The following is a 27,914-nucleotide window of genomic DNA, read 5'->3' on the forward strand; positions in this document are numbered from 1 at the left end:
GGAGGGAGGGAGGGAAAAAGGAAAAAAAAGAAAAGAAGCAAGCAGAAATCTGTACTGAAGAACACTGAAATCAGCAGCTGGCTTTGTCAGAGCAGCCAGGAGCTCTTTTGCTGAGGCAATCTGGGAAGAGCTGCCATGTGAGGGATAACTCTTAGTTGTGTTGGGTTTTTTTAGTTCTTCCTTGCGGTGGAAGGATACTGTGGAGTGGATACTGTGTTTTGCCCCAAAATGTTAGAAAGAGAAGATCAAAATAATTAAATGTCCCTATGTAAGAAGGGCAGGGAAAACAGGGTTTCCAACCTGACATGAACACTGGCTCACAGCCTTGTCCTGGGCAGCTCACCAAATCTCTTTGGGCTTCCCTTCCTTCATATATGCAGCTGTTACAGTGCCCATCTGCCAGGTGGCCATTAGGTAGACTTTACAGATTTGCAATGATTTGAGGTCATCTTTGGGGAGATGCAGAACAATTTTTTCTTCATCCCTTAAGAGCTAAGAGTAATCACAAAAGAAGGTGTTTTGGTGGGGAACAAGTTTTACCAGGAATGTCTGCAGCATCCTTTGCCATTCACATGTTCATAATGAAACACTCAGGATGAGTGAACGGATGAGACCCACAGCCAGGACTTGTAGAGCTGAGCTGCTCTGGGAACTGAGCTCTGCGTGCCCATCGTGCTCTGATGAGCTGAGCAAAGCCCAGGTGGGGATTCCTGAAAGAAAAGATAGGCTTTCCTTCTTGCTGGCTTGCCCTGGGAGTGAGCTGTAATAATACAGGAGGGGTGTCCCTGCAGACAGTCCCCAAATGAAAACGCTTGGGCTGGTTCCTGAGGGGCAGCATCCACCTGTTCAGGGGGCAGGATGAGGCCCTGCATTTTAAAATCAAGCCCTGCTGCAGCCCATGCCTTGTATAGAATAAAGAGACAAAGGAAAAGCTGCTGAGAGCTTTAAATATTTCCACCACTTCCATGCAGTTCAGCAAGGCTTGCATTCAGCATCAGCACAGGCTTGGCCATTGGCTCTATTTGTGGCAGACAGTGATGACTTTGTCTGATGTTGAGTTAAGTCTCTTTGAGGAACTGGAGAAAGTATTTGGTGCAGGATCTCGTAAGCCCAGTAGAAGTCTGTGTGTGAATTTTTTCTTGCTTTAGGTTTTAACGTCATGGAAACATTTTATCTCACTTGTAACTGTAGAGTCAATGTTGAGGAACTAGTTGAGGGATTTTTTTCTGCATCTTTTCATCAGTGGTTTAAATCAAATCTGTATCAGGATGGACAAGTGAAAAGTAGGCTGAATAAGGAATTTCTGCACACCACTGGCTTGTAGCAGGCAGGTGAAGGAGAGGCATTAATGTGCCATTTGGCATATGGGAAAAAAAAAGGTAGTTTAGCTACGATTTGCAAGTTGTTATAAAACATGATTTTTAATTTTAAAATCATCATTCCTGAGAGCTAGTACCAAAAATCGAACAGGGGTGAAACTAAGAAAGGGAACACCATTTCAGTGGGGCTCTTTGTATAATTGTATCTTAAATTGAGTGTCAGAGCAGGGACATCTGAAGCACAAGCTGTTGGAAAAGAACAAGGGTGGAATGAAAAGGGCAAAGCTGAAGGAGAAGGTCTGTTCCATTCGTGTCTCGAGCAAAACAGCCACACACTTGGTCTGCTTAGTTCTGAAACCAGGGCTCATCTCCTCTTTTTTACCCCAACTCTTTTTTTAAATAGAGGATTTTATCCCTGGTTCTCGGCCATTCCTTTCTGCTGCAGGGTACCGAGAAGGATTTCTGTGGAAGAGAGGACGTGACAACGGGCAGTTCTTAAGCCGAAAGTTCGTGTTGTCGGAGAGAGAAGGTGCACTGAAGTACTTCAACAAAAACGACGTGAGTACCTGGGATTGCTCTGTGCAGATCACAGCTGTGAGAGCATCTCTGAACACGGGATTCCTGGGCCACCAGTTTATTTCTCCAGTTTCTGTAAGCACTGAACCCCCAGTTGCTCCAGGATGAAAGCACCAGGTACAGCTCACTGCTCTCTTGAGTAGGGTTTGCTCGTGCTCCACCACCACACTCATGGTGAGATGCCCCAACTGGCCAGTTCTAGCTTTGCACCATCCAGCTGACATGGGTTTCATAGTGATGGTTAGCTTGTGATGAAGGTACCACCACCTCACAGCGGTCACTGGGGCCTGAATCATCCTTTGCATAACATGACGTGGAATCTGGAGGGAAAGCTCTCTGTTTTTCAGATCCCATGTCAAGTAGTATGGAAACTACTTGGTCTCTTTCCCCAGAGCACATTTCATTATTGTAAGTGAGCAATGGAGCTGTAACCATGAAAATTGCATTTGTGATGAATGGATGGACACTCCACTGTTCTGCACCACATACTGGGGGAAGCCAAGGTGTTTTATATGATCTTTGAGTCTTCCCTGAACATCACAGCTGAGAGCAGCCCAGGACAAGCCACCAGACAGTTTTCTCAAGTAGTTAATGCAGTCGTGGTGTCGTGATGAGCCACAACCTGCAGAGGAGGGGAGCACCCACCCACACTTCTCTGTGGCTTTGACAGCACCATCTTCTCCTTCAGCTTGGTCTGTTATGGTGCAATTGCATCTCATGGAGAGGAGAGAGCCCGTCCTTACTGAGGGAGAAGTGAAAGTCCCACCAGCCCCATTCAGTCACTCTTGACTGCTCTGATAGTTTAAAGCTGCTTTGCTTCGTTGTTGACCACAGCTGTAGTGGGAACAGTGCTGTCTAGACATGGCCTCTGTGCTGGGATTTCCCCCTCCATGGCCACCCATGAAAGCTGTGTGTCCATGGCAAGTCCCCAAGTTCCCAAAGTGGCACTAACAGCTCTGCCAGCTCAAGAGTTCTGCCTGGTGCTGGGGACCATGGCACCACGGCACGACCTTCTGCTGGCCCTTGGCTGTGCCCTAAACCTGGTGTTACCAAGTGCCTGATCTGTATTTGTTGGAATTTGTCTTATTCACACTTGCTGGTTCACTTCTCAGGGCAGTCCTGAAAGATGGTAAACTTCTGAAGACATTTTGTAAGAAGATGAACAGTGCTATGGTGGTACCTGTCACAGAGGTTGCAGCTGGGGTGGTGCCTGAGGGGGCCTGATCCAGGCTCTCCGTTGGGCTAACCCACCCAAGAGATGGGCTGTAAGGACTATATTTGTGCCTCTGAAAAGAAAGTTCCAAGTTTGGAAGGCAAGGGGAGGAGAAGAGTCAGCAGCCAGTGGCTCATGTGAGAGGATGGGGACATGCACGTGGTGTCCCTGCCAGCTGAGCACCCAGGTGTGATATTGGCAAGGGGGATAATCCTCCACCTTTTGGGACAAGGAGGAACTGGCTGTGGGTGCTGGAGATGCAGAAAGCATCCTGGCCTGTTAGTTAGCAGTCTGTAGGATTTTTTTGCATCTCTGCTGAATTTTGCCGAACAGAGCATTTTTCCAGGCTGGCAGGAAGGACTCACTGATGCCCAAGCAAAGTCTCTGATATCTCATCACCAGGTAGTTTTGTGGGCTGGGAATCAGGTCTTTTTAGCTAATGGCCTCAATCAGGAGTTTTTTCTGACCAAGTGAGCTGCTTTCTGGTTTGAAAGCCAATTCTCAGGTGTTTGCTCACTCGGCTGTGTTTTTCAGGCAAAAGAACCCAAAGCAATTATGAAGATCGAACACCTAAATGCGACTTTCCAGCCTGCAAAAATTGGGAACCCACACGGACTGCAGATCACTTACTTGAAGGACAATAGCACAAGGAACATCTTTGTCTATCATGAAGATGGCAAGGTGAGGGCACAGAAGTAATGAGAAGGGTTGGGTTGTGGTCCTGGAGGTCAGTGCTGCCCAGAGCCAGCCTGTGGCACACCAGGCTCTAACCCAGCTGGAATTGCTGGGAGGGGGGTGGAAAGAATGGGGGTACAGGATGTAGAACAAGCTTTGAGCATGTTTCTTATGTCCTTCCAAGGACAAAGGTGGCAAAATGTGTCTTTTAAGTAACAAGATGCAAATGGAAGGAATTGCTATTCCTCTGCTTGCAACTTGGAGCAGAGGATTCTTTAAGGGAGGCTCCTCAGTACCTGGAGAAGGAGACGGGGTGGATGGAACACTGAAAAATGAGGGGACTTAATCCAAAGACTCACCAAAGGGGAGCAAACTGGATTGTAGGAGAAGCGAGGAATTGTTGTTCTGCCTGTCTCATCCTTTATAAAATGCAAATATTCATGTTTGTATTGAAACAAATCCCTTGCTCTGGTGCCTCTGAAGTGAGATGTGAAGAAGAGGGCTCATGGGTCTGGGGCTGCTCACAAATTTACCCTCCCCTCCATCCTCCACTCTGCCTGGTGGGATGTGCAAGTCCCGTGGTGCAGAACAGGCACCACTTGTGCAAGCACAGCACGGTGTCATTCAGGTCACTCTCAGGCACCTTCCTGGCTGCAATTTAAACCAGAATAAGAGGAAGAAGCTCTTTCCTGTGAAAGCTGCATCCCACCATCATGCCTGTGTCTGTGGTTTGCTGGGCTTTGGTGGTTTGCTTAGCCAAGCTGCGAGGAGTGTAGTCAGGCTTGTGTTTTGGGTTTGGGGTTTAAAGTGCTGAGGTTTCTGTAGGGGGCTGGTGGAAGGACCAGTGTCACCAGTCTCATGCAGTAGTTCCACTGTGACAGTGGTTTGGCAGGATGTGCTCTCCTGCCATCCAATAATGACCTGGCTGAATTTTTTTGGACTACCCTGAAATTGGTCTGTCCCTTTGGCTGAGTGAGGGCTGCAAGAAGATGAAACTCTGGGGTGAGCTCCTGCCCTTTGAGACTGGAGGCTGCCCCATCCAACATGGCCTTGGACACTTCCAGGGGTGGGGCAGCCACAGCTTCTCTGGGCAACCTGTGCCAGTGTCTTACCACCCTCACAGGGAAGAATTTGATCAAACCCCATTTCTGGTGATGGGGGATCAATATCCCAAAAGGAATTGACTGCTGGAAGTCAGCAAGGGTTTCAGCCTCTGCTTTTCTGCATCACGATCAAGAAAGAGACCCACAGATAGATAAATATATATATATGTATATATATTTATATATATATATGTGTGTATATATATATATATTTATATTTATATATATATTTAGCCATCCATTGGTGATTGTATGAGATAACAACCTTTTAACATTGCAGCTCATTGGTCATTATCTCCTGCCTGGTTTGGTCATCATTAACTTCAGAAGTGAATTCCTCTTGCTGATCCTCTTTGTGATGCTATCTGGGGTCTCCTTAGCTGCTTAGAGTAAGGAAAGCAAGTGATAAGTGAGTAAAACCTCAGACAAGTAGGTCAGAATTTTCCAAAAAGTTGTTTGTTGTATTATGTTTCAGGTTTTTTTCCCTTCAACTTGAAGTAGCTTTACAAACCAAAACAAAACTTTTAAATATTTGAAGATGGCTGTTTGCCACATTAGATCATTTTTGAGAAACCCTAATTCAACTCCCTAAAACCGAGATCTCACAAATTTCACAAAAGAGCCTTTCCCCCCCACCCCAATCATTTTTAAAGCATAAAAAAGTTTAAATCTTACTGAGGGCTGACTTCTCCTTTGATATGATCTTTCCTACACTACAGCGACCTCACCTGAAGGGGTCGGCAGTGTTTATTTTAGGATTAAGTCTGGCTCATTGAACATGTCCCTGATGTGTGAAGCTTCATGTGCATTAGTGACAGCTGGACAGCTCAGCATCCCTCTCCCACAGCTCAGCATCCCAGCATCCCAAGGAGGGAAGCTGTAAATATCCCTTCCAACATGCCTTTCCTTTTCTCACACCCTCAGACCACAAGGCAATGTTCAAGTGCTTAAAATTAACGTGGCATTTCTCAGTGAAACCTTCAAAGAGGCATCTGGTGCAATACAAGCTCTGTGGGTCTCACCAGAGGCAAATGAAAAAATGAGTTTAAAAACAAGCAAAGTATTTTTTAGGGGGCAAAAAATGGAGACAGACTTTTACCAAGCAAAGGACGAAGTGCCAGAGCTTCTGGGAATTGAGCTGGTGCTTTGGTGTCACTGTGGCTGTCTCTGAAGGACTCGCAGACATAACTGATAGAGTGGGGTACAAAGATAAAGAGATACTGACCTACTCTTTTAGCAAGGCACTGAAGTATATTGCTAGATTTTGGGTGGGATTCAGGCATTGCTCAGATGTCCTGCCAGAGGGGCTGGGAGGGCAGGGGGAGTGAGGGGGCTGCGGGGGTGTCAGGCTGCTTTTGCACCAGCCAGCACATGCCAAGCCATTTTATAAGGTCAGGCTCAGTATCTCAAATGCTGATTTGGGGCTGGTTTTGCCGGTTCAGAGATGTGTTTAAATCCTTCCCTCTGCAGAAAGCCCCTTGGTGCTCACTGGTTGCTGCAGAGCTCTGTGCACATCTGGCAGCCCGGGACAGCAGGCAGATGTTCCCCATCCTTCGCCCGTTTGCTGTGTTCTGTATTTTTTAGGACTGCTGCTACACTGTGCCCTGGCACTGGGAACAGCGATCAGAGAGATAAAATGCAGCAGGACCAGGTTATTTTGTGTGCAGACTATGTTCCTCACTGTGCTTTTCTTTCTCTTTATTAGGAAATAGTGGACTGGTTCAACGCCATCCGGGCAGCACGTTTCCATTACTTACAAGTGGCATTCCCTGGAGCCAGCGATGTTGATGTGAGTGCTCCTGCAGTTTTGGTCGGTTTTTTAATTTCCTTTTCCCCTCTTGCTCATTTTTAGCATCTTGTTAACAAGCTGGAAGGCTTGGGGAGTGCTCCATCCTTCGGAGCATTTTACAATTACCAGGCTGAAATGACTGTGGTGGGATGTCGAGCCCACGTGCAGCACCTGCTCCCAACATCCAGCCTTGGAAAGCACGTGCACGTGCAGTCACACATGTTCACCCTCACAACGTGAGTTGTGTGTGTGAGTAACTCCAGCACTGCCATGTGTGTGGAAGCTATCAGCATCTTTCTGCTGCTGTAATACCAGAAAGCTGAAACAAAGGCTGTAAGGTAGAAAAGATGAAAGCAGAAGGATGTCAGTGCCATACCCAGGCCTCTGGATGAGTTCTTGTGTGCAGGTCAATGCAGCCTGGCTTATGAATCTCTGGCTGTGTTTTCCGGGTGCTGGAGCTGCTAATTGTGTTACCCTTTGCTAATCTAATTCCAGAGGCTGCACTGGCAGCCAGGGCTGGGGGTTGCAGTTGGTAACGTCACTGGGGCTGGTTGTTGTTGATTACTCCCTGCTACCTCCTTGACCATAGATTTTGAAATCTAATTGCCTTCCACTAATTACCTGGGAGGGGTCCAGTCGGCTCTGAGGTGCAGGGTGGCTCCTTCTCTGGCTGCCCCGGCAGCCCTGGGGCTCCTCCTGGAGGCTGCTGGCTGTGCTGGTGAAGTGCTCAAAGATGTTTCATGGTTCTGCATCCACCTCTTGTGTGGGTTCAGGGCTGGGGGCCAACTCCGTGTGGGCTTTCCTTCCAGTGACCCCCCAGCCCTGCCCAGCACCCAGTGACCCCCCAGCCCCCTCCAACCTCACCTTGCTCTCTTTTTTCTCCTCTTTGGTTGCTCCAGCTGGTGCCAAAGCTTTCTAGAAACTACCTGAAGGAAGGATACATGGAGAAAACGGGGCCAAAGGTAGGATATGAAATATTTCTCATGTATTATATTTTGCCAGAGAGGCAAAGCTGTAACACCATACATTTTTATCACCTGGGAGCAAACATTAAAAAAAGAATCCAAAACCACAAACTCACTGCCCCTTCCTGCAAGCCCCCATGGTACAGCTGGCCCAGACCCTGGCTGTGGTGTCTCCTGATGACACAGAAGCTGCCTGTTCTCAACTCCCCCAGGCCATCAGGGTCCTCCAAGTGCCTTGAGACTCCTGGATCATGTCTGGTAAGAGAAAAGCTGTGCTGTTTCAGTGTGTAATCCAGCATTTTTGACTCTTCAGCAAACAGAGGGATTCAAGAAGCGATGGTTCACCATGGATGACCGACGGCTCATGTATTTCAAAGATCCCCTGGTAAGATGAAGGTGCCTGGGCTGCCTGTTGGGAATTATCTGCAATAATAATACTAGTAATTTTAATAATAGTAATAATAATACTGATAGTAATAATCTGCAGTGAAGCTCAGGCTGGTGGGAGAGCCAAGAGGGCACGAAGCTGTCACTGCTCAGTGGCTCTGCCTGGTGTCCAGCGTGCAGTAGCCCTGTTCATAGATACTCACCAAAAATTCTTTGGAAGCCCTGTTCACTGGGCATTCTGCATCTGGATTTTGGCTCCCTGGTGTTGGTGCTGTATTGTGGGTGCCCCTGGGGGATGAGCAGGGGTTCTTGGGGTGGCTGGTGCTGTTGGGGTTTGGCTCATGGGACTTTTGGCTGATGCAGGGTGAGCCATGTCCCAGCTGTCTGGGACCCAGCGCCCCCTTCACACTCACAGCTGCCTGACTGCTCTGCTGTCTCCTAGGATGCCTTTGCTAGAGGGGAAGTTTTTATTGGGAGCAAGGAAAACAGCTACAAGGTGCTGGAAGGGCTCCCACCGTCCACGCAGGGAAACCACTGGCAGCACGGGATAACCATCGTCACCCCGGATCGGAAATTCCTCTTCGCCTGCGAGACAGAGGATGACCAGCTGGAGTGGATTACGACCTTTCAGAAAGTCATCAGCCGGCCCATGCTGCCTCAGGAATACGCAGGTGTGTTTCCTGGTGGGGGCTGGATGTCAGCCTTGGCTCTGCTATTTCCCAGGTGTTGGAGGATGCGATGGCTGGAGGGGCATTGGGGATGCAGCGACATCGCTCCCTCCTGTACGAGGTGAGCGGGGCAGCCCATGAAGGATGTCGGGGGAGGATACAAAGGCTGTTTGAGCAGAGAGGGGCTCACACTGAGAGGAGGAGGATGGTATCCTTCCTTCTTCATTGCCTTTGGTTTGATGCCCATGGTGCTGTAAGGATCAGTCGTAGAGCTATAAGAATAATCGGAGCCAAGGAGCATCAGCACAACAAGAACCATTAGCAGGGTGGGCTTATGCAGGGCTGCCACTGCCTGCCAGTGCTTATCCTGCTTTTAACTTTATTTTCTCTGCTTTTTCCTTTCAGTGGAAGCCCATTTCAAACATAAACCTTAGCTGGGACTGGCTGGGCAGACCTGAGGAGTGAGCTTCTGTTTACAACACAACGTGGTTTTATTTGAAATGTTTAAAATAATAATTAATAATAATAACAGTAATAATAATAATAATACTTCCCTTTCCCCTCATCATTCACTTGATCATGTTGGAAACCGAGAAGGACGGCAGCAGAACTTTGGAGAAGATGCTGATCCAACTTGAAATTCAGCTCTGTAGCTGCTCCACGGGATGGGACAGGTGGTCCTGCCCCCCCCCATCACCCCACACCCACTGGAAGGGGTGTCCCACCCAGATTCAGCAGGATGGCAAAGACTATTGGTGGCTCATCCCAGGGGGAGATGGAGCTTTTCCACATGTGCAGGTCCCTGGGCTCTGGAGCTGAGCATCCCTGCAGTCCAGGCTGGCTGCCAGCCCTTTCCAGGGGGCTGCGAGTCCCTGAGCTGTGACATCCTCGTGGGATGGGAAATTGCAGCCTGGAAACACCTGAACTGGTGCTGTGCAAAACAGCTGGGCCTCCCCATGGCATTGGGGTAAATGATAAGTAAATTACCTCCCTGTGGAGGGGTGGTGATGCTGCACCTGGACAGGGTCAAATGGGATTTAGAAATAGAGGAAATGGGCACCATCAGGCTCATTACTGCTTAGGGAAGGGCAGGGAGAAGGGGACTCAGTGGGGACAGAGCAGTGTTGCCCCAACCCTGCAGCCCTGCAAGGGAGACAGGAACCCATGAGGTAATGCTGGGGAAGCAGAGCTTTGGGGGCCAGGCCTGTGCTCTGCTCCCTGGGTCATTCCTCTGTCATGGTTTGGGGGGGATTGCACCCTTTTGGGAGCCTGGTATGGAGTTGGGGGGGGGTTGAGCTTTAGGTGCAGTTTTGCTGACAGGCACATCAAAGCCTGTCCCAGCCCACCCCCAGCAGGCACGTCCCTTCTCCAGTCTTGGTGGTTGCACTTTTTTCCCCAATAATTCTCTCAAATTTTTTTTTGGTTGATTTTTTTTTTCTTTTTCTGCCAAGAAAAAAAAAGGAAAAAAAAAAAAAGCTGCTTGAAGTGACGTTTCAGCGCGGTGTTGAGCACTGTAATTCCTGCAGTCGGGGCGGGCGGGCTGGGACCTGCACACCAGGTGCTGGATTTTTACCCAAAAATGAAATTTCTGGCGTCTGTGAAAGGACCAGCCCTGGACACGGACCCGTCCAACGCGTTCCTTAGGTTGGTGTGTGTAACTGAGAGCATCTCATCAGCTGTGTGCATTCGTTCTGTCACTGGTAAGACAACTGTGGTACTAAATGTCATTCGAACCAATAAATTATTATTATGTCAGAGCCGTGGCCGTGTGGTGCTGGGGCAGGGGAGGGAGGTGGGGTTCATAGAACAGGCAGAGCTCTGGGGGTGTGGGACACCCACAAAACCGTCTGCCCCACCCTGGGCTGCTCTGTGGGGTGTTGGTGAGGAAGAAGCTGCACATGACATATTCCAGGTAAATATATTTCATGCAAGCTACACACAGTTATGTGTATTATTTTATATATTATTTGTGTATATGTGTGTATTTTATAGTGTAGATTCTATATATTTTCTGTGTAATACTCCTGTATGTATGCACACACATACACACATATATACATGGATATACATATATATACACTCATACTAGTTCTTAGGATTATAGACATAAATATTATGAAATGGTTTTTGACTATTCACAGACACAACTATAAACTGCATAGGACATAGAGTATAATATATGTGTGTATGTATGAACTGTTCATATGCACACATGCATGTATATATAGCACTCAGATACATACATTTAATTTACAAATATATAAACTAAATGTATTTCATACACCTGTCTATATACATTTTTATAATTGCAATTTTATAAAATATGTAGTTATATAAACATGTGCATGCTTTTTATATAAGTATATAATTTATAAACATATAAATGTAAGAGGAATATATTGCATATAAACACAAGTATATCCACATGCACAACTATAATGATATATTTAATTTGTATTAAGAGTATTTATAAATGTTGCACACACACTCAGGCTCACTCGTCCTTACTTACCAACCAAGGCACGGCACAAGCAGGGAGAGGACAGATTGGACACATTGCTTATGTTTTATAACTAGCTGTAAAGATTGGTCTTTGTGTATGTATAATTAAGAATAATATATTATAAATTATATGCCATACAATTATTTAATTATAATCTACACAAAAGGCTGTTTATATGCGTGTGTATATACACAAATGTAACCTCACACTGGGTCATATATGCAGGACACAGGAGGGGACACTGCTGCTGGACACCTGTGGACACCTTACACCACCCATTCCTGGCAGCCAAAGGCAATGAAATGATGTGGTTCTAAACCTCTGTCGACATTCCAGATCATTTATTAAATGCCTGCAGCACCATCCTGGGTAGGCAGCTCTTCCTTAAACTTGCTGCAAATCAAAGCAATCCACCTCTTCTCCAGACATTCCAATAACCCCCTAGAATTATGCCTTCACTGCACAAAGGTGAAGCTGCAGCACTGAGGGCTGGATGACCCATAGTCAAATGCAGAGTGGAAAAAACAGCAAGGAAACTAAGATCTCTGCATGGAAATCTCCCAGAAAGCAGCACTATTGCACATCCTGGTATAAAGTGTTTATTTGAGACTTCACAATTAACACAAAGTCTTCCTGTCAATGCCTTTTTTTTTTTTTCATACAGTCAATAAATTTGTATTAATCCCTCCCCCATGCATGATTGCTGTTTATTAATCTAAGCTTTTTTATTTTCATCGTGAAAAAATAAAGCATTGTTTCCCCACCCTTTCATCTGTTCCCTGCACCAGACTGTGCTGCATTACAGAGGAGATGGAGAATGGCTATGCCTACTGCTGGGGGTGAAGTTACTCCATTATTTATTGATTTATTCTTTTTAACAGAAAATGTTAAATGAATCAATCACCCAAGAAAAATAAATATATCATAAAGAACCAGGAGTTCTGCAGTATCCCTTTTCTTTACACACAGCTCAGTTCAAACACATACACGGCTCACGGCAAACTGTGTCACTGTCACGCCGTCGCCTGTACGTTGTTATGGACTTACACTGGAAAGGAATCTGTTCCAAAGGAGAAGAGCCACAAGCCAGAGGAGGTATTTTAGATGCCAGATGGAAGCCAATTACCTACGTTCCACTGATGGGCTTTTACTCAAGAGCAATTCAAATCTTGTGCTTTTCAGGAAGTATCGGCTAAAAACACACGTGTGGGCTCGGCCAGAGCCAGACCCTGGGGAGAGGGACAGGCAGTATGAAGGGTGTGCATGTTACTCATGGCAGTGGAAGCAAGTTCTTGTATCAATGTCTCTTGCATGTGCATCTCAAATTACGCTGCCTGGCTCGTCTCGCAGTACTTTTGGCACCAGCCTCGCAAATAAATTATTCAACTGCTCCCCCTGCCTTTCGAGATCTTCCTTGGAGAGGGCAGAGGTCAAGGAGGCTTTCTCATAACAGAGACGGTACTGGGCAGGCCATGAAGGACAAGACCCATGTTTATGCTTTATTGAATTACTGTGCAAAAGGGAATACTGCATCAGAAACCGCAGAAGACTATGTTTTAATCAGTCACCAGCCGCTGCATCGGAAACCCACTAACAACTGCTCCGATTGGTTCGTTTGGCTACTTTTTGTTGGTATCTTTCTTTTTTTTTTTTTTACATAAATAATATAGACCGACATTATAAACATTTCAGCAACCATTTCTAAAAGACCAGAGGAGCCCTTTTAGGCGCCAAGAAACAACCGCAGGATTCAAATTCCAAAAGTGTCTTTGGAGTCATCGAATCATCAGATTTACACGGCACCCAATGACAACAACATTCAGTCGAGCTCGATAGGACTGCTGTCTTCCTGACCATCTTCTGTGTCATCATCTTCTCCAGTTCCCATCAGACTGTTTAAAAGATTTCCTAGAATGAAATACAGGACAGTTAAAATTGCTAGTTTTACATTCTCATCTCAAAAACTTTTAACTGATCTCCTTCCATCCTGCTATGGTGCAGAGTCCTGTAACAAAAAAAAAAAAAACAAAACAAACAAAACCCAACAAGAACACACAACCAAAAAAAAATTTAAGAGGAGAGTGTTTTTTGAAGCAAGACATTAGTATTTTCACACTGGTGTCCATTAAGAATATTGATTTGGGAAGCTGCACACTGTTAGCCCTACACAGGACTGCTGCTGTTTACTGATACTGTTCCTTCTCTAACAATACACTGGAAAAACCCATCAAAGTTACATATTTATGTGCTACACTTGCATCCTGAGGGGAAAACACACCCAACCACATGAGTAGCAGTGAAACTCTCAAGAAGGCAGCAACGGTCCTGCGTCAGGCTGTAAAAAACTTGTTAGAAATTCAAATGCACTTAAAGGTGCCAGAATTGCTGAAAAGCAAATTACAGATGGTAAAAACGTGATGTTCGTGTTTTTCACCAAACTTTGGGTATCAGTGAATTGATATTTGTAGTTAAAGCTTCGAGTCAGTTTACAAACAAAGAAGCTTAGTTCTCAAGGGAAAACATTCAATTTTATTCACCTTTTACTCAAGAGCCAGGAAATGAGGGCTGAAATTCTCAATTCCCTTTCATTTCTTCTAGAAGGGCAGTATTAGAACTCTAACAGAGCCCCAGACTTGACTTAAGGAAAATCAGCCACTGAAGTCTGAGGAAATTAAGCTTTAACACCAGTAAGAAGCTTCTTTACACTAGGAAGTTATACTACAATGTCAAAAATTAACCATAAGAGTCATTTACATGCTTCTCCCCTTCTCAAAGATGAGAGGTCTACTAACTCCACCAAACTAGTATCACATGCAACCAATTAATCCTGTATTCTACAGCAGGGACTGTTTCTACAGGCTATGGAAAGAGCTATAAATTCATTAGAACAGATTATGTTTCCAGCACAGATGTTTTATGTAAGTCTGGTGGTGCTACAAACCAACCATACCTAGCAATCCTCCGTAGGACGAGGTCTGCTTGGGTGGAACTCCAAAGAAAAGCTGTCCTATTCTATCTAGGTACTGAAACGACACAAGATGAAGAAAAATGTCATTTATTCCATTTACTGGTGGAAATACTGTGGGCAACAGTCACCCACACAAGGTAGATCACCAACTTCTATTTACAAGTCACAAAACAGGAGACAACCAGCTATTTTTTAACTAATTCAGGAGGTTAAATCCTGTTTATGAGTAACTCACCTCATTATACATGGGATCCCTTTTCAGCGAAGGTTGATACTGTTCACACAATACTGTAAATACTGTTAGTTTTCCTCTAGAAAGGAAACAACCAAAAATGTAATCTCAGTAACAACTGAAAAATAAACCAAGAACAACATGACAGAAATCAGACTGTACCCATCAACTGCCAACAAGAGAAACCAGATGAAGTTTAGCAGTGGTTGAACAAAGGGTGGGCCCTTCTCTATTGAAGGATGTTTCTGTGTGTATGTCGTGAAAACAACTGATGCGCTGGTCTTATTTTTTAAGCAGAGAAATCTGAAAAAGGAAAGAGAACAAGGCAAGTTAAAAACAAAAGGCAGAAAAACACTTTCACACGCAGAAAGAAAAAGGGAAGTCAAAAGCTCAACAATCTACTTCATTTGTGCACAGAGGCCATCTCAGGCTTAAACTGATGGCAAAACCCAACTGGCAGAGATGTACATCTTTGGGAATGGTCTGGCCATCAACTGAGGAAGGGGAAAATCACTACTAGAATACACTGTGGAATAGGCAGGTTAGGAGGGAGAACAGACATTAAATAATAAAGAATGAGTTTAACCAGGATTTAAGCAGCTTGTACACAGGATGGTTACTAATACAGAGCATTAATTTAATCAAAATGTGGAAACACTGGCTACCCTGTAATTCACATTTAACATGATATTGCATTTACTGGTCCAGAGATAACTATGCTGAGGCAAAAACTGAATTAAATCCAATCCAAAACACATCTCCTTTCAGTATGTATCTGTCAGTGTTCAATGAATCTGCCATTCTTTTGGCACCACCTCAAAATAACATGGCATCAGGACCATTAATAAGTTCAACACACATGCCTAAAAGTCTCATAATAAAGCTACACTTCGAGCTCCCAAGCCCTTTGTCCCCAGCCAACAGATCGATCCCCCAAACCAATCAAATCTTCATTCAGGTCCAGTTAATTTAACTGGCAATCTCTGCCAGTCCCACGGGCCTTTATGTGGGACAAATGCTGCCAGCAGGGTCTAGGAAGGTTGCCACGAGCCATCTCATTTTTGATGGCAGGCTGGCCGCTAATTCTGCACCCTCACATGTGCAAGGGCTTGGGGCTCTTTTGCCTCACTGCTAGGCAAGGAACTGCAATTATTTTCATTAGAGTATAAACTGCTATGTAAGAGGATTTAGCACAGTATTTGAGATATAGGCCAGTAAAGGATGCAGTAGTAGTGCTGTGTAAACACTGAAAAAATAGTCTTTTACTCTTAATTTCTGTCCAGAATTTCCCCCCCTCCAGAGCAAAGCCCCATAAAATTGCTTAAGAGTCCTGCTTATACTGGATTTCCATAAAGGATTTGAGCTACTGCTCAAAATCACAGCAATCTATAGCAACCAGCTATGGAAAGGAGGACAAATCTGATATGACAGCTCAGTGCTGCCAAAAGAGAGACAAACTTGCTCGCACCTCCTCCCTCTCCCCCAACACCTACTCTCTCCCTGAGTCCCTGCCACACAGTCCTGTCTCCACCTCCTCCTCAGACTCCTCCATGAGCTGCTTTCCCTGACTGAAGAAAGCCATCAGCTGATTAAACACAGTAAAATTGGCTTTGTCAACCTTCATTCTACATGAGCTCTGCAAAAGCACATAATTGCATTCCCACCTCCTACAAAAGAAATGCCTGAAGTAAATGAGAGCCAGCAGCAACTCTGTCAAACCAAAAGCCATAGTGCTGCTGCTCAAGGACCAGGGTGACCAGGATAAATTGTCTCTGAGGATGAGACTGAGAGCAAGAACTGTGCTAAAGGTAAATATAGAGCCTGCTTAGGTCCAGTCTTTGTAAGAACATCAAGGTAAGCCCTAACTGGACATAAAGTGGTATTAACAAAGCTAAGAACTGTGCTTTCAGGGTCTAACAGATTGCATTAATTCTTCAGGCAATTAACAGGATTTCAGGTTTCAACCTCAATACGTTGGTTGTTTTTTTTTCCTCTCCAGTCTGACCAATTTAACACACCAGTTTTCAGATGGTTTTCTCCTGTTGTTACCACGCAAAATGACTTTCAGAAGCTCTGGCCAGTTTCACAGTTTCTTTCGAAAAGGATGCATGGTTAAACCTACAGTTATCCTGATTAAACCAGCCCCAAAACACAATGTCATCTCAGCAAAATACTTGCACAGAAGTTTAACACCTACTGTAGTACTGCCTGAGCTACAAACATGTCCACCTCACTGCGGTATCCGCGGGACGACGAGTATTCTACCAGCATATTTGCACAGCCCTCACCATCTGTGGAGTGCAAGAAGTGATACCGAGATTCACTATAGTTTTGCTCTGGAAAAAGAAAAAAGAAAAAGGCTTTTAAGAAATCAGTTCATCATACCTGAGTGCAAACCCAAAATTTATTAGGCTTGCACTTTATCAGCTGGTAAAAGAACAACACCTGCGCACGTGGTATATAAACAAGACAACTAGTAAAAAGTTTATAAGTTACAGACAACTTACAAAGGGAAATAATAATAAATTTCAACTTAAATACATTTGAAAAACTGCTATTAAATACAGTTTATTCAATGCCAGCTACCGCTGGCTTGAACTTTGGTCATATCATTTTATCTAAGTGCATATTGACACTTCACATGCTTTCATCAAGAAATTCCACATCAGACCATGTGCACCAAGAAGTCAAACAGCACCTTCAGCGTCCTTCTTTCTAAGTGCACAGAAAGGAGGGATTTCCTATTTTTAGCTTAGCCCACTCTCGCTATCAAAATTAAAATTGCTTCCATATGCTGAACAGAACAGCAATTATACAGGAGAAAGGTGTAAGAAATGGCAATGATTTGTTAGAACTTGAAGCAAAGCATCGTGCAAAAATCACTGCAATGACAGAACCCGAGAGCTGCTAACTCTTGGAATTTGAAAGCTTTGTTTTAAAAATCTGAGTCTTTTCTGATGAAACTCAAAAAAATACAGACTAAGGAAATGTAGGCATTTTGCTCTTCAAGAGAACAGTGAGCAGACAGCTACAAAATGAAGTTTTTTACTTTCAGAATGCAACTGTTTCTTATCCTAATTGTAGCTCAGCTTCTAACTCAAATGCTCTGAGGAAAATCTTCCCTTTCTGGCTGGCAGCAGCCATCAGGCTAATGTAAGTCCATGGGAGCAGCTATGGGATTGCCTATGGCAAGCAGACAGAAGATGAGCTGCAGTGTTGACCATTATTGGGGTCAGGATTGTTACATGAAACCACTGTCATCACTTGGCAGCTACTGAAAAATGTAAAATAAACAATCATTTTGCACAGTTATTCATGAGAAACCACAGAAGAAATGGCATGTATTCAACTGTTCTCAATCACCTTTGTTATGTTTTGAACACAAGACTTTAAAAACTGGCTATCATCCACAATTAAAATAATTATTTAGATCATTTTGTGTTTATCTGACATCCCATCACAAATGATAAAATGGCTCATAAATAAAAGGCAAGAGCATTCATTCTGGAATAAGCCTGCTGGCCAACTTCTCAAAAAGTACTTATTTACAGTCCAGAGACTGTTTTGGATACCAGGTGGGTTGTTTCAATCTTTGTCATGTTTATCCAGGATTTAAAAACAAAAATCCTCACCAACAAAACAGCTTTGCTCCCCAGCAATTTTCCTGCTAATGACACAAACTACCTCAATGTCCAAAGATTCAATCTGTCATTTATAGAGAGCCTTACAGCAGTTGTGTTTTGAGGTTTGCACTAATGTAGAGCTACAGCTCCATTTTTTTTCCTGTTAGTAACATTAAGATGATGTTATTGCAAAAATCAGATAATGGCAGAACTCAATCAATCACTTCTATCTCAGCTTCCTCAGATTATTTCCAAAGTAGATCTCATATAATATCTTGCTTTCAATATAAAGGGAAACACAAAAAAGCCAGTTGATTTTTCTTACCTTTCCACAGGGTAATAGCTAGTAACTGGTGTAGTTTTGGATGTCCAAGTTTTCCTGATCCCCCACTGGACCATTTTAGTGCTCTGGATACGAAAGCCACTCGTTCAGGAGAATTTGGATCCATTAAACTAAACAATTTAGCCAAGTTTTCTAGAAACAATAAGATTCAAAAATATTTAGCATTAAAAGAAATAACATGATCTGCTGCTTCTAGTGCATTTATAAGATACATCTTTAAGACAGGCAGCGATGTTAGTTCCAAACATCCACAAAGTTATCAGGAATCCATTATTCTCTAATAAACTTTCCCCTCAGTCCATTTCTATGGGGAAGGTAACCCTGAGCCATGTGGGAATGCATCCAAACAGGATTGCAGCTTTCAAGGCTATTAACAACAGTCACTGTGAAGGGAAAGCACAGCTGAACACCATCAAACCGAGTGCAAAGGTCACCTCACCTAAAAGGTCTTCTGCTACTTTTGCATCCGATTTCTCCAAGGACTCCAGAACCAGCATGGACAGATCAGCAGCACTGTTTTGCTACAAAACAGACACACACTGGCAGTGATGAACATATGAGCACATAAAAGAAAACATCAGCCAGAATTTTGGCAGCAGCGGGTTTAATACTTTTATCAACGTCTACAGCCAAGGCACAGCATCAAGTCTCAGCCCTCCTTTATAAAAAAATTATAGTAATTTGATGGCATCAAAAGAGAAGCCTCCAGGAAAGCAAAACATGGTTATTGTTTGGATGCTCACAAACACTTCTGCTGCATGTTCCAGTTTGGAATAATCCTTCTTCGTGGAGAAAGGCTCAACAAAGAGATAAAACAAAAGATTACAAAGCAATTAGCCCAAACATTTACCCCTCAGAACTCACCATTCATCTCTCAAAATCTTGGAATAACAATCCCCTGCCACCCAAACCACACACACAAAACCAGTGACTTACTTGGTTATGACTGAAGAACAGCAAAGCCCCTGAATACATAAGTTCTCTTGCTTCTGCGTGTTTTCCTTGTGACATATACCTGAAAAAAATACCAAAGCCATGATAAAAATTACCATGAAGTTAGTTATACTTAAAGGATTCAAAGATCACTAAAGTTTAAAATAAAGGCAACAAATAATTTATTTTTAAATCAGGTTAGTTTCAATAATGATGTAGCTTTAACTGCAAGTTGCAATTTGTTTTCTGCTCCAGACTTCATGGAACAAAGCAAAGGACACAAGAATGAAAACTGAGAGCTACAAATCTGATTTGGGCTGGAACAAAGAAAAGGCAATGATGCCAGGGGTTCACCTGAGTAAAATATGCCAATGCACTGAACTACACCACTCAGAAGGTGACTTTGGAGCCTTTACCAAAGCCATCCCAGTGAAACAATTTTTGGAACAGCGCCTGGAGAGCTCACACACTGCCCAAGTGACTCCAGCCCTCTCCTCACTGATGTCTCCTTTCCACTGGTTTAAGTCTCTCTGACCATAACAACTCTGCCAGGGGACATCAGCCAGCAAGATTCACCATAGGACACTTTAAAAGAAACAAAATGTAACACTTCAAAACACACCTGCTGCAGCTTTCATCTTCCTTACTTAAGAGTCAACCAAGAAATGAGGAATGAAAGAACTTGTTCTCAACCTCAGGAGCCTCTGACCACACAGCTGTGATTGCAGCCTCCTGCACATCATCACTACCAGTAACTAAAGCTCTAGATTATAAGCACAGCATTTCCCATAAAAGCCCAGTTTAGGTGTGGCAGCAGACATAGTTTCCAAATTCCATTTCTCTTAACTGCTTCTCAAGAAGTTTGTGTTCTCAGTAGTTAATAACAGCAGCTGATTTTCTCCTATCAGCAGAGATAAGATGACCATGCTGCTTTAGTACCTGCAGTGTTTGGTTTGTCCTCTGTGCCACACCTGGCTGGGCTGTGCCCGTGTCACCCCTTTCCATTCCCTGGGGGTCAGGGCAGCCCTTCTGCTCCTGCAGCCCAGAGGTCCCCCAAGGTGACCCAAAGCCTCAGAGTCCCCGTGGGGTAACACAGGGGTTGGTATCTCTGGGGTGAAGCAGTCAGGGGGTGGTGGGACAGAGAGGGCATGGGGGGTGTCACACTAACCAGGGGGACAACTGGATGGAGCAATGCATCCCAAAGTTCTTGTGCTGAGCCTGAGATTCCTGTCACACGTGACAGCTCCAGGAACAGGCCCTACTGGTAACATCACATAGACAACAAACAAGGAAGGAGACAGTCCTCCCATCCTGCTCAGCAGCTCCCACAAACCCCAAGGTCTCTTATACAAAGTAGCAGAACTGAAATAATGGATGGCACAATGGTGGTGTGCTGGAATAAGGATCCTCAGCAATTTGGATTTGCAACCACCACGGTGAATGTTCCTCATGTGAGTCAAACACATCCGCAGCTCCAATGTTTTTATAGTTGGGCTCACATCCAGGTTTGCTTCTAGGAGTTTGACTCAGTGTGGATCCACTTCCACAAGTTCTATTTCCAGCAGACTCACAATGCTATTTGGGAGCTCTTAATCTGGGAATTATTACAGAAGATACTAAAAGATGCTGAAAATGGTTTCACAATATAAAATACATTTTAAAGTGTTAGGGTTTTTTTTAAAAGAACTTTTATAAGAAAAGTTCTATTTAATAAAAAATAAATATTGATGGCACTGCTCTAAATGGTAATTAGGACAATGGAAATCCTGGAACATATTATTCATACCAGAAAAATCATTAGCAATGTCAGGAAAATAGAAATTGATGTCACAAGGATGTTACACTTGGAAGTTTGACTCAGTCACCAAATCATGAAGAGAGAAGGGTTCAGCCCAGCCAGTCTGTGGAGTGACACCAACCAGCCCAGGTGCTCCTCTTCAGAGGAGCTCAGGGTCAGGCAGGAACAGCAGTTTTCCACCTGCTCTGTGGATCACAAGGAGGGATAATAACTCTGCAGGAGGCAGGCTTATGGTAATCTTTCCTCCTCCACTTCTTCCCCTCCTCCACCCTCAAATTCATCTCAGTGTATAAAACTGAGTCAGGATTTCAAGTTTAACCTCTGACAGACCAGACTAACGTTTTACAGGCCAGTGTGTTTAAAAGGAGTAAGCACTGGCTATCCCAATCACAATTCCAGAGCTGAGGTCATCCCAGTCTGTGTTAACGTGTCTCTGGAAAAATGCTGATATTTAACACATTTTACAGAGGAGTGACAAGAGTATCCAGCACTTTCTTTTGGCCGCAGTGACTTTCCAAACAAGTTTCACAGTCACATTTCACCTTTTTGCCTAGAAGGAAGTCCTTTTCCCAGCCATGCAAATGTCACCTTTTCAATTAATTGAGCACCTCCTTTCACTTGCACTTAAAACTGAAAAGGCAGGATTTTTGATTCCAAATTAATTCAGAGAGGCTTAAGCAAAGTATGTGAGTTAATACATCCAGAGGACTGGAGGAGAAGTGACCCGCTGAGCCAAGACTTTTTGCACCACTGCAGACACCACATCACATAATCCCTACTATAAAATAGGCCAGGCTTTGTCTTAAATTTAGATTTATTCCCAAATACAATTTAAGTCTTAAGGCCTGGATGGTGCCTTGCTGATCCCATCAGAGGGTCATGGCAGAATGAACTGCTTTAATTTGATGGTGCTGGTACACGGGGGCAGGGCAGGGCAGGCTGTCTGATGAACACTGGGAGCAGAAATAGGACTGTGCATCAAGGACTTTCTTCTCTGGCTGCTATTCTTCTGTGCTTTGTCATAGGCCTGTTCCTATCCCAACTCAAATGAGGTCTGAGGACAGGAGTCACAAGACCGGGAAGGTGGAAATTTCTTCACAGAAAAGGTGGGCAAGCATTGGAAGGGGCTGCCCAGGGAGGTGGTGGAGTCGCAGTCCCTAGAAGGGTTCAAGAAACAACTGGATGTGGCACTGAGTGTTCTGGTCTAGTTGACAAGGTGGTGACTGGTCAAAGACTAGACTTGATGACCTTAGAGGCCTTTTCCAACCCAATGGATTCTGTGAAGGCAATTTTCCCTCCTGACCTCTCTTAGCAGAGCCACAAGCAAAACAAAGCTGGGACCAACCATGGAAGCCCCTGGAACAAACACCTTATTCTGTGCCCCTGAACACAAGGGCCTATATTTTAAACGCTGATGAGAGAAGTTGCAGTGAAACATAAAATCTGAAAAAGTTTTGCAATAAAAATAATTTCCTTATGACGTAAGAGGCAACAGCAACATTTCTGAATAAATGCCCAGGCCTGCTCTACCTAGTCTCCGTCACATACACAAATACTACATCAGATGGAATTCACTCTTAAAAACTCCTCCATGCAGGCGATTTTAGCCACGCTGAGCTGCCCCTTTCCCTATCTGACAGGGTGGCTGTGCCCTGTAACAAAGTAGCCCTGTGTCCTGGCCGAGCAAGTCAACCTTCAAACCCCGAGACCCCGACACAGCCCCCGCGCTGACATTTGGGCCGAGCTGGCAGCGCAGGGGCCGCGAAGGGCTCAGCTCCAGGACGGCCCCGAACCCCGGGACAGGGGCGAGCCCCGAGCCGAGCCCCGGGGGAAGGCCGGGGGACCATCACTCGAACTCGCCGGGACGTGGGGCCGCCGAGAGGCCCTGGGGGGAAGGGGGGGTTAAATTCCGCGCTGCCCGTGACCTCTGGGCAGTTTAACGCAACACCCGCCGCGCGTCACCGGGGCAGGGACCGGGCAGGGGCTCCACCGCTCCCTCAGCCGGGCTGGGGCCGGGGTCTCCCTCGAGCCCCTCTCGGAGCCGCCGGGGTGGGGCCGGCCCGGAGGACCCTCCGGCCCCTCCGGCCGCCGCTCCCCGGCCCGGCCCGGGCCCCGCCGCGCGCCCGCCCCACCCCGCCCCCCTGCGGGCCAATCAGGGAGCGGGACTCCGAGATGGACAGGAGCGTGGCTAATTGGAAGCGGCCGCGGGCGCGGCGAGCGACGGCGGAGCCCACTGCGTGGGAAGGCTCTGCAAGGCCGGGCGGGGGGGGCGGCGCGGCCCGGCCCTACCTGAAGAACAGCGTCCGGTACATTTGGTGCGCCTCGTAGTAGTCGCCCTTCTCGACGCTGGCGCGCAGCTTCCCCTCCACGCGCTGCACGCCGCCGCGGTTCCTGCCGCCGCCGCCTTTCGCGGCTTCCTGCTCGGCCGCCATGATCGCCGCCGCCATCAACGCGAAGCACGGGGAGGGGCGGTGGCGGCGGGGGGGCGCATGCGCACGCAGCGCCGGCCCCTCGCTGCCCGGCTTCCGCCCTCACGGACGGCGGCCCGCGAGGCTCATTCCACGCGGCTGCGCGCGGCGTCACGGGGGCGGGGGGAGCGATAACGGCCCCGGGAAGGGCGAGGAAGGAACCCCCGGGAGCGGGTCCGGCATCGCTGAACCCGCCGGGGAACGGCAGAACATATAAAAAAAATCAAGGAATGGGTGATGGAGCGCAGGCAGTAACGCTGGCTGGGCGCTGCTCTGGCTCAGGGACGCAGGCGAGGCTGGGGACAGGAATTAAACGATCCCCCCCACACACACATTTCACACAGATGAAAAGTCATCCAGCAACTACCAAATTGGGCTTCTCTTCAAGAATTTCAGTGTGATGGTTATCTACTCAACACATGCTGCTCCTCAGAGCTGTGTGCCCCTGCCCCAGGAAAAGCTCGACTTAAGCCCTCTCTCCTCGCCCAGAACACTCAAGAGCAAGGACCCTGCTCAGGGAGGGGGGAGAAATTTTAAATTAGTCTTTTTCCTCAGTTATTTAAGCAGCTGCTCAAAAAAAAAAATTACAGAAAAGAAGCTTTATTTCTTGTTTCAAGTATTACATGCACTTTCAAAAATTAAAACTCTTTATTTAAACATCTGAATAGCATCTTGTCAGTTTGGAGGCAGCAAAGAATAACAGACATTTCGAAAAGCATTTACAAAAATACATTGCACAAAGTCCTATCTTGCTTTTTTTAAAAATAAGTTAGTGTTATTCAAAATATTCCCCCCCTCAGCTACCTAATTTCAATTTACACAGGATAATTCTAATTTTAAATATGTAACCTATAGTATGAAAACACCTGTACATGTGTCATCTACTCCTCTGCGTAGGCCATAGGTTATGTCTCTAAGTCAAGTGAAAAAACAGTTCTTCACATGGAGACTTTTGTATTTAAACATTCGAGGACTACTGTGCAACATACATAACTCTATTCAGAAAACCAGTCAGCAGGTCCATGTGGTAACAGTTCTCTGTAACTACAAAACGCACTAGAACAGCAAGATAAAAATTCTGCATACAAGTAAAGTTCAGGAATCTTATTCTGAAAAGGATCTTCAAAAGCAGCAATGCTAAGGGGGGCAATAAGCAGTTTTCATCTCGTTCTACGTGGAAATGTTGCTTCTGGGAGCAACTCTAATCATCTCACACCCGACTAAGGCTTCTGGGGAGGATCAGGAATGCCCGTGTGTTTGCAACAGCAGCGCTGAGCACAAGTCCCTCTTGTGACGTGGAGAGAATTACTTCAGTCTTGTTTTCCACACACTGAATTCCCACAGTACATTTATGGAGTGTAACAATGAACCAGTCTAAGGAATTCTCATCCCACAGAGATTGCTTTTGACATACTAATATTGTTCAGTTGCTGTATACCAATGTTTACTGAGCAATTTAGCAGGTTTATCAGCTCCCATCCAGACAGTCAGTACATCAAGGTCGATTCGGAATTAACACTAAAAAAGAACAAACTGGCCAAGTTGCCATGGTAAAATACCTTAAAATAACTTCAGTTACTGAAAGTTATCCCTGACTTTTAGAGCAATTCACGGCCACAAATTACAGTAAAGCATTCTCAGTCGCTGGTGTTTAAACTGGTTTTGGTTGTGTTAGCTTTCCCTGACAGTAGTATTTATTATATTCAACATGTACCAAAGAAGCCCTTTTGGATCCACCAAAAAGGTCAAAACCAAGGGTCAACTGAAGGACACCTTTAGCCACAGTCAGTGTCCAAAATATACCACAGTTTTTGGCTCATGGTGCCAAGCTAGTAGAAGGATGCAGTTAAGACCTGGATTAAAAAAGAACAGATTCCTAGTTGCAGAAAGTGTGGTTTATTCTTTTAAAAAACCCCTATACATTCATTTGTAATAAAATATGTGTCACCTGTTTGCCAACTGGGCTTTATGAACCAGAGCTGTTTGCATGCATTATTTCCCTTAGCATGGACACAGAAACATGAAGCGAACTGGCAATTACAAGCTGAGCGTTAGAGCAAATAAAAATCGATTTTTTTTGTACATTTCTGCTGACAGTCTTCTGCCTTTATCAGAGGACCAACAGTTCTGCAGTGTGTATCTTGCATCCTCGTCCTTTACAGGTTCCAGTGTTCGAGGCTCTCCGGTATATACAGATTAGGAACAAAATGTACAACGAGCTGTAGTGTGCTTTACTCGGCGGGTTTCCCGTGCACTCTGAACCGATAAAGGCAGGTGTACTCTGCATGGCCCCAGTTAGAGAAAATCCTCAGCTCCACTATCTGGAATGCGTCTTCATTTTCCTCCTGGAGAAGGGAAAAGCAAAAACACACAAGCCAGAGTTAGGTTTGCTGGTATAAACACCTGCAACTGAAGCTTTCTTAGCCTTCCTTGGATTACAATTATTTATTTATAAGTGAGTCAGAAGCAGCATGAAACAGACTCTTCATATGTTTAGCAACTTCACACCATTTGTGTCCAGATGGCAACAAGCCTTCCTCCCTTATCTATTAAGGCCATTGGTTTTGAGGCAGATACTTTTATTTTCTGTGGTTGTGTGCAATGAGCAGTGAAGGGAAAATGCCTCATTCTCAGCTGGACACTGTAGAAGCCGAGGTAGAAAGTATCTGTCTCCTGACACTTTAAATCTAATAATCCAGACTCACCATCACTGGAAACATCTGCAGTGGCTCTCCTTCTTGATCATAGACATACTCTCCTAGAAGCTTGCCTTCTTCTTGATATTCATCATCCAGACCCTGTAACAACAGGATAAAGGTTTTTGCTTCCCTCAAATTTCAAATCAAACCAAAACTAGAAGCATGTCTACACAGCTGAGTATCAACAGACAGCACTCAGAAGACTATCAAGCCAGAAGAGGGAGGAAGGATAAAACAACAAAGTGTATGAAGAACTAGACCAAATTAAAAACCATCATCTCCCTCCAAAAATGTTTACTGTTGTATAAAGCAAGAGAAACAACTCCCCCAAAATTAATTTTAACACTTCTTATTCCTAATCTCAAATCTTACTAAAAATATATATTCAATTTTGAGAGCAATGACTGAAACCCTTTAACATCATCTCATCTGTCCTCCCTCAAGGTATTATTTTCCAAAGTATGTAACACAAATATTCTTTATGTGTACAAACATCAACATAAATTCAGAGACAGACTTACATATACTGCAAAATTCCTAGGAGCACTGGTGATATTTCCTGTTGGTGAAAGTGTTTTTGGTATGTGTTCCACTGTAAAGGCAGTTGGATAGATCTTCATTGAAAGTCTCACTACAAGATAGCCCTGTGATCCTTTGAAAGCCCAGCAGTTTCCTGGATACATGTCCGGCTAGACAGGAGGAAAGTGGAGAGAACAAGATGAGACACGACAAGAAAAACAATCCATTATTGTAATGGAGAGTTGTAATGAATTCTGAATTCTTAGGAGCAGTCTTAGATAGCAAGTGACAGAAATAATCTGGTGGAACTTTTCAGGAAGTCACCACATCCACCCAAGCTCCCAGCAGTGTTTTGAAGACCCACCATGAGATTACTTCTCAACAGGAACCCTCCCAGTGCTCACACTTTGCATAAGTCCAATGCACCACCCAAGCTTCCTATAAGGGTCTAAATTTTGCTAGAGTAGGACTTAAGCTGTGTCCAGGGACTACCAGAAGAATCCCACTCTTAGGAATGTAGTTCGAAGTACCTGTGCCCCTCAATATATTACAGACAGGAACACCCAGCATCCAAAAAAAACCCAATCCAATCCACTCAACACATTGCTGAATTTGTTTACTTGGCCTTTAATTACCTGAATCACCACCCTGGGAGACTGAGAGTAGTACCACAGAGGAATTCCAAAGAGGCTAATTAATGCTGTCTTGGTCTCATAGGTTTCAGAACAGCGAGTACTCAGAATGCTGCCACCTCAAAAGAGATAGATCAGGTTAGCAAAAATAAATGTCTTCAGGAAGAAATGAGTAATTAATGAGATTTATATAAAGCATAATGAATACCATATTAAATATATTGTTAGGATCAAACAATTTTCTGGGGGTACAAAGCTTCTATCAAATACAATGTTATTTTATTTTAGGAATATGTCAAAGGTTTTTAATTTCTTTCTTATCCAGATGTAGATGTGCTGAGAACTGTTCTAGCCCTGTCCACACACACCTAAGCTGATATACAGCCCTGTAAACACCATCATAGATTGCAGAAGAATGATGATCAGGCAACACACAAGACTACCCTCTAGTCTTCACTGTAACATTTCTAGTAAATAATGCTAAAAACATCAATAGGAAAA

The 27,914-nt window shown here is 44.9% G+C and overlaps 3 protein-coding genes across 13 annotated transcripts in view; 1 reads left to right on the forward strand and 2 right to left on the reverse strand.

Annotated features, from left to right (window-relative positions):
• ADAP1 (ArfGAP with dual PH domains 1) overlaps positions 1-10,450 on the forward strand; it is a 49,361-nt gene extending 38,911 nt beyond the window's left edge. Inside the window, exons 5-11 of the mRNA XM_051782004.1 lie at positions 1,765-1,877; positions 3,643-3,789; positions 6,592-6,675; positions 7,575-7,637; positions 7,954-8,025; positions 8,470-8,698; positions 9,101-10,450. Of these exons, the coding sequence (XP_051637964.1) occupies positions 1,765-1,877; positions 3,643-3,789; positions 6,592-6,675; positions 7,575-7,637; positions 7,954-8,025; positions 8,470-8,698; positions 9,101-9,129 (737 nt within the window). The 3' untranslated portion in view covers positions 9,130-10,450. The remainder of the gene's footprint in view (positions 1-1,764; positions 1,878-3,642; positions 3,790-6,591; positions 6,676-7,574; positions 7,638-7,953; positions 8,026-8,469; positions 8,699-9,100) is intronic.
• Positions 10,451-11,781: 1,331 nt separating this feature from the next.
• Positions 11,782-23,601, reverse strand: GET4 (guided entry of tail-anchored proteins factor 4). Its single transcript, XM_051782388.1, has 9 exons — positions 23,385-23,601; positions 19,301-19,379; positions 18,804-18,885; positions 18,347-18,496; positions 16,596-16,734; positions 14,561-14,701; positions 14,402-14,477; positions 14,149-14,221; positions 11,782-13,106 (listed from the first exon to the last, which is right to left on the reverse strand). The coding sequence occupies exons 1-9, from the start codon at positions 23,540-23,542 to the stop codon at positions 13,018-13,020; spliced, it is 987 nt and encodes a 328-aa protein (XP_051638348.1). The 5' UTR covers positions 23,543-23,601; the 3' UTR covers positions 11,782-13,017.
• Positions 23,602-24,147: 546 nt separating this feature from the next.
• SUN1 (Sad1 and UNC84 domain containing 1) overlaps positions 24,148-27,914 on the reverse strand; it is a 33,017-nt gene continuing 29,250 nt past the window's right edge. For all 11 annotated transcript variants that reach the window (XM_051780226.1, XM_051780839.1, XM_051780506.1 and 8 more), the window contains 4 exons: positions 27,417-27,532; positions 26,784-26,951; positions 26,269-26,361; positions 24,148-25,908 (listed from right to left, as the gene is read on the reverse strand). In XM_051780226.1, the coding sequence (XP_051636186.1) occupies positions 25,795-25,908; positions 26,269-26,361; positions 26,784-26,951; positions 27,417-27,532 (491 nt within the window). In that variant the 3' untranslated portion in view covers positions 24,148-25,794. The remainder of the gene's footprint in view (positions 25,909-26,268; positions 26,362-26,783; positions 26,952-27,416; positions 27,533-27,914) is intronic.

The sequence above is a fragment of the Manacus candei genome, unplaced genomic scaffold (assembly GCF_025592945.1).
Source record: "Manacus candei isolate 608988 ecotype Guabito, Panama unplaced genomic scaffold, ASM2559294v1 h1tg000002l, whole genome shotgun sequence".
In the NCBI taxonomy this organism is placed as follows: domain Eukaryota; kingdom Metazoa; phylum Chordata; class Aves; order Passeriformes; family Pipridae; genus Manacus; species Manacus candei.